We start from the raw sequence: 6,233 nt of genomic DNA, 5'->3' as shown, positions 1-6,233 counted from the left end.
CCGTGGCTTCTGATCCGTACGGACCACGGATAATCCGTGATCCGCAACACCCCTACCCACTCCAATCATCTTTTGATTGTGAAAGTGTTCCTAGTGTTTTTTTTTAATTATGATTGTGCTAATTTTAGTCAAAATCAGAAACACTGTTGCTTTTTTCTGGAAAATAGTAGCAATAGCTGTCGTTCATTAGAAATTTGCCTTTTAGTTGGGAGTAAGTTCACTCCATTTCCCATAATCCCTTTGTTTATACTCTCTACTGCTGACTCACAGCCCTCAAAACCTTAACCTAACATTACAAAAGCAGAGCAACATTGGAGTTGTATAGTTTTGAGCCAGATATCAGCTCAGACGAGGAAAATAAAGATGTACAGGAATCTATTTATCTGCAAGTGGATGCATCAGAATGGAGCAGAGCAGAAAGCTACAAACTTTTTCCAAAAGCATTTTTGTCTATTCACAATGGATGAATAAAGAAATACTCAAAAAGACCGATTTAATCTTAGTTTTCCTTAAATATGTGCTCCATCTTTAGAAAAAAAAAGCATTATAAAAAAAGACCAAAAACCTGACTTTCCATTTCATTATTGGAGTGGGTCTTTAATGAATAGCAGATTAAAGACAGCCGACGGTTTTAATGTTATTTGCACGTCATCCCGTTTTCCATCATTTGCGACAGCCCCAAAATGGGCTGCCGCTGAAAATTACGTTCATTACCTTTATTGCACAAATTAAGCCAAATAATTGTTTTTATGTCGTTCTAATTTCCTGAGCCGCAGAACCAAACACTGTTATTTTTCCTCCGTGACCTTTCCTCGCCCTCTTACACCTGTCTGCCATTTGGGCTCTGGCGCTCTGCCAGCGTGTCCATCCTTTCCAGCCGCCTGGCTTTTTTAAAGCTGCATCTCCGGCTCTGCTTTATGAAACCGATCCTGTACGGATCTGATCTGTTTGTTTCCCATCCATAACACAAAGCGTGAGCTGTGCTGTGATTCTCATGGAAGCAATGCCAAAACAATAACCTCATCTAACATATGTCATTCCTGGCTTAATGAGGGAGCTAGTCTGTGGGGTCCTCAGACACAGGACAGCTTTTGTTGCACTGTGACTCACTCTGCAGTTGTTTTGTTCAAGTACACTGCAAGAGAAGGGGGTCTTTTGTTTCCAGAGGAAGTTTTCATCTTAGCTAATGGCCTGCAGATATTGTTGAAGGCTGGGAGTTGCTGACAAGCCAAAATCATCCTGCTACTTTGCTTAATTTAATACTTCACACAGCAATTGTCTACGGAAACGCATCTGCTAGGAACAGATTGGGACAGGCATACTTCAGAGGGCAGCACTCCGCTCTGCTCTGTCAGTGTAAACATGCAGTGTGTGTGTGAGGAACAATGACTGGCATCTTTGTGTATATATCTTGCTTCTCTGAGGAGGAGCTGCTGACCTTTGATGATGGGCCAACTGAGCTCCATGTTTCCTTGCAGCAGCCAAACTCAGCAATCGCCTAACACACCCGCATGGACACATGCGTGCTAAGAGTGCTAATCCATATACATAATGCATCATTCACATGCAGTTGATCTCAGCAGATACTCTGCAAAACACACGCTCGCCCCGCCCCCAACCCATGCAGCAGCCCATTTGATCTTATCAATCAGAGCAACACACATAATTTGGTTTATTAATTCATTGGTCCATGTCAACTGATCCCCATTAAGACTCTGGTGTTTACCATGCAGATCAGGCAGACAGCACGCCGCTCACAGGATTTCTGCTCAAGATGTCATTCTCTCTGGATGTGAAGCCACAAAATTGTTTTGTCTTTGATATTTCTGCCAATCGGCAGCTGCTGGAGCTCCTGCAGATTGTTTACAAAGGGTTTTAACACACAACAACACTAAAACATTGCTTGTTTTATTTGTGTTTTTATAATTAGGGCTGTGACAAGTATCTGAATACTTGGATAGCCGGAATATATTCCAGAAAAATCGAGTACAAATATTAGTGTCGACTGAAAACGCTGGTTTGCAATGTTAATAAACATAGTACAGTGACTGGAGACATTTGCGAATACGGAGAACGTCCCCGTCATTCGTTACCGGTCCATACTCATCAAAAACACTTCTGATTTTTATATTGTGAAACATTTATTAAATAACATTGAAGTATTGTTCATTATAAAGAGTTTTTATTTTTTAAATTCATAACAAAAGACTGTCCAGCAGCATACTAACTCCAGGAGTGGAGATACACCTCAGCACTGCAGCACTTCCTTCGGATTGGAAAAATGTCATACAAGCATCTCGAGTTGTCTGAGTTTTTGGGATGAACCGAAAGAAAAAATATGTGAAACCCTGATTAATGAAATGCGAATAAGTGGAGGAATGCTGTATAGGTCTAAAATAGCAGAGTAATGTTGGATTTAAGGTATATCAAAAAAAAAAAAAAAAACTGTACGCACTCTAGTCTCTGGAAGTAACATCGTCAAAGTAAATCAAGTGTTTCTTAAACATCAAAAAGACAAAATGAGACTGAAGTCCAGTTTACTGAAACAAAATCTAAAAACTTTTTTGATTTAAATAAAGTTGACAACCTGAATAAAAAATTATGATTACTATGAAACAAAAAATAATTGATTTATTATGCAATGTCACACAACTGTCTGGTAGCATAGTGGAGATGTACCAGAAAACATCTATAAAATATGAATCTAAAGTTTGTAGAAGATGTTGGAAACACTGTTGCCAGTTTTGCATAAAGGGGTGTGTGTGTTTTCTAGCTGCTACAGCAACACGGTCGCAGTAAAATGCGTACATATTCCACGACTTTGCACTCTGAAATACCGTGTATAATATACGCCAAACACGCTTTTTTTTCGTGCATATGATACGCAATGATTGAGAATAGGTTGCGCCGGCGTACAATATTTTACCTAAATGACGTCGTTCCTGGTTAAGGTTAGGATTACGGTTATGGTTAGGGTTAGAAAAGCAAATTGTTCGTTTGTGGGGCTGTCTGTGATGCTCACGCCTCCACCAGGGGACATGTCAAACGTGGAAAACAGACTTTGACACGTTTAGGACCGCACGTATTATATGCATGCAAAAAACGGTTTTGGCGTATATTATACACGGTATTTCCAAAATCGTGGAATATGTACGCATTTTACTGAGACTGGGCTGGCTACAGTGTCATTTTAATTTAGGTGTTGCTGTTCATTTACGGACTTTTTGTCATCAATCTAGTGGGACTGTTGTCAGTAAAACTTTGAGGATGGAAAAACATTTTCAGGATCTGTTGTTAAAAGGATCCAAAGCAACTGTGACGTTTTTGTTTTGTGTAGTGCAGAAGTTAACCAGGAAGGTGACAAAATAAATATAAATAAAATTATCTGTTTTTTATGTGTTCTGTTATGCTAAATATGATCTGCTTCTCAGTATTTTATTTTTTATACATCTTGTAAAAATACACACACACACATATATATATATATATATATATATATATATATATAGCAACCAATGAAGAATATTATATTAAATAGTAAATTGTGGTTTGATCCGTGAATTTTTTATCATGATCCATGAATTGAATTGGATTGCCACACTATTTATAACAAGGTTTTTACGTTTTATGGTTGTTTTAACATTGATTTTTGTAAAAAGCTCTTAGGTCATTTGGAACGAGGGAGCTCTGTCTTCCTGCTCGGTTTCTAGCTTTGGGTTTTAGAACGCTGTGGCGTCAATGTGGTAATTCTACTAAATAATCAAGTAATGCAAGTTGCCGTCTTGGCAGCCTGTACAAATGATAAGCATAAAAAAAAATGCACAAACCCTGAATGTAACAGTGTCCACATATATCCAAGACGTGTGCATTTTCAAAGCCACATGAACCGTTGGTCATTAATCTGACAGGTTGAGAGATGCTTTAATTCTTGGCTCCATTAATAGGTCAGAGAACACAGCAAAGACTCACATTGTAATACAGTATATCATCTTAGCAGGAAATGGCGCTCTGGTGTTAATTAGAAATGATCACCTGAAAAGGTCACCCAGGTGGGGAAGAGCCAGCAGATGAATGCAACGTGTGAACAAGTGCCTGATGGGAAGGACAGTTTTCTCCTCCAATGCCTTTAGAGGATTATTCCAGTCTTTTGGGACTCTGGAAGAGCGTGACTTTTCTTTCTAAATCTTTATTTAAATGTTTCCAAGAACATGAAAAGAATGAGGGGAAAAAATGGCTTCCTCGTTCATTGTTCTCCATCATCCTTTCATTAAGAACTAATTAATTCCAAATCCTGTACTCTAGTCTCTTTGAACTGTTTGTAATTAACTCATTTAGTGTCTGATGAAGATTGTGTAAACACTTGGCACTTTTCTGGTCTAAGAAATCCTTTAAATATTACTAACACTTTTAGCATTTTCAAGCGGCGAACACTGAAAGTATGTGAAAGCAGGGGGAGGCTGTGCACTCACTCTGTGGGCACTGCTCACTGGTACAGTTTAAAGATTGGAGGTCGAGTCCCTGGCAGTCTTTGCCGCCGGTTCCGGGTGAAGGCTGGGTGCACTCCCTGCTCCTCCACATCGAACAGTCTGCGGCACACGCCGACCACTTGCTCCACTCGCTCCACCCTCCGTCCACTGAGAACAGACGAAAAGCACAAATGCGGATGAACAAAAACTCGAAACTGGTCGAAGAAATGCAAAAATAAAGTGACAGTACTGATAAGACAGCAACGTGTGCAGAGCGCCTCCAAAGTTTGGTTGCAGCAGTGGTGTAAAAGCTATTTGCATGTAAGACGAGCGGTGCTGCAATTCTCTGTTGACATCCAAACCACACGGCAAAATGTAAACTGGATACTTTTTTACAACATGCAAATCCACTTGCACATACTTAAATCCACCAGCTGCACAGGGAGACCGCAGCACGTACGACTGCTGAGGAGAGCCATATTGTCTCTATTCCGCCTTCTTTGTTTATTTTCGACATGGAAATCAGATGCAGCTCAGAAAAACCCCTCATGCGAGTCTGCTGCGCACGTTTCTGTGGCTTAGCAATCTCAACAAAAATCTGTTAAAGGAATACTGCTTATCCGGTTAAAAACATAATAAACGTATGCGTTTAAAGGCAGATTTGTTAAACAAGAGTTCATCAGGTGGTGCTCTGAAGAAAAGTATGACCATCATTTTTAAATGCCCCACCATCAGCACCATAAAAAGAGATGAATGAAAATGGGTCGGTAATAGTTCTTAACACCCCTGGCTGCTGGAAACATCAGCAGTTTTTTTCCAGACGCCAGAAAAAAAATAAAAGAGGACATTTCACACAAAGTGCCAGGAACTTGGCACTGTGGCCAGTGGAGGGTGATGGCTCAGAGTGATATTGACAGTGACACAGAACCAGGCCTGAGGAAGCTTACCATTCGGGTAATGGGAAAAAGAGCAGTAATGAGCTCTCATGGGGGCGGGCACTGCCTCGCTCTTATTACTTTTTTTTTTTTTGTCCAAATGTAAGGATGAAGGGGAACTGATGAGGATTACCTGCACACACCAAGTACACCTCTATGACAGCAGCAACCCCTTCCTCTAACTGACCAAAGGGTTGAGAGACCTTAGCGCTCATTAATCGTGGTAATAAAGAGAGCAGGGGGCAAACCCCCCAGAGAGCAGTACAGCCCACTGCAGGTAATGAGGCTTTGGCTGATAAAATATAAATGAGGCCACCAATTATTGCAGAATCGCACCCAAAATTGATTCAATTTGGTTTTAAAGCAATTCTCAATTTGGGAAATCAAATGAAAGGCTATGATGTGTGGGTTAGAGCGAGCTCTTGAACGAAACAGATGCTGCAGAAGCCTGGATGTTTGTTCTCCATCATCCTCGTATGACTGCTGGAGGATTGGTGCATTAGCATGTGTGGTGGGATGCTGGTAAAGGCTGGTGTTTCTGCAGTCAGATCCATTTTGGCAGAGGGCAGAACCAATCAGATAATTGTCCTTGTTTGGCATTGAGTGGACCAATTCGTGGTCCAGTGGGCTGATTATCCGGGGTGTGAATGAGAATAATTGAATAGCAAATTACATCCTAATGAATACATTATGTTGCCACTCGGTTTGTCCACAGAGCTGTAAAATAAATAGACAAGATCGAGGTCCGTGCGGAACTTTATTTATCATTTCAGAGACAAAAAAGGACAAATGACCATCAAGCAACAAAGGACGGTGTCAAGCAGAAACCATG

General features: G+C 40.5%; 1 protein-coding gene across 4 annotated transcripts in view; it reads right to left on the bottom strand.

Annotated features, from left to right (window-relative positions):
• The window catches only part of unc5a (unc-5 netrin receptor A), a 157,494-nt gene that overhangs the window by 27,906 nt on the left and 123,355 nt on the right, over positions 1–6,233 (bottom strand). For all 4 annotated transcript variants that reach the window (XM_024283746.2, XM_024283747.2, XM_024283748.2 and 1 more), the window contains one exon: positions 4,470–4,634. In XM_024283746.2, coding sequence (XP_024139514.1) covers positions 4,470–4,634 — 165 coding nt within the window. The remainder of the gene's footprint in view (positions 1–4,469; positions 4,635–6,233) is intronic.

This window comes from Oryzias melastigma, linkage group LG10, assembly GCF_002922805.2.
Source record: "Oryzias melastigma strain HK-1 linkage group LG10, ASM292280v2, whole genome shotgun sequence".
In the NCBI taxonomy this organism is placed as follows: Eukaryota; Metazoa; Chordata; class Actinopteri; order Beloniformes; family Adrianichthyidae; genus Oryzias; species Oryzias melastigma.
Note: the sequence above shows the minus strand (reverse complement) of the source record. Positions and strands in the feature narration are given on the sequence as shown.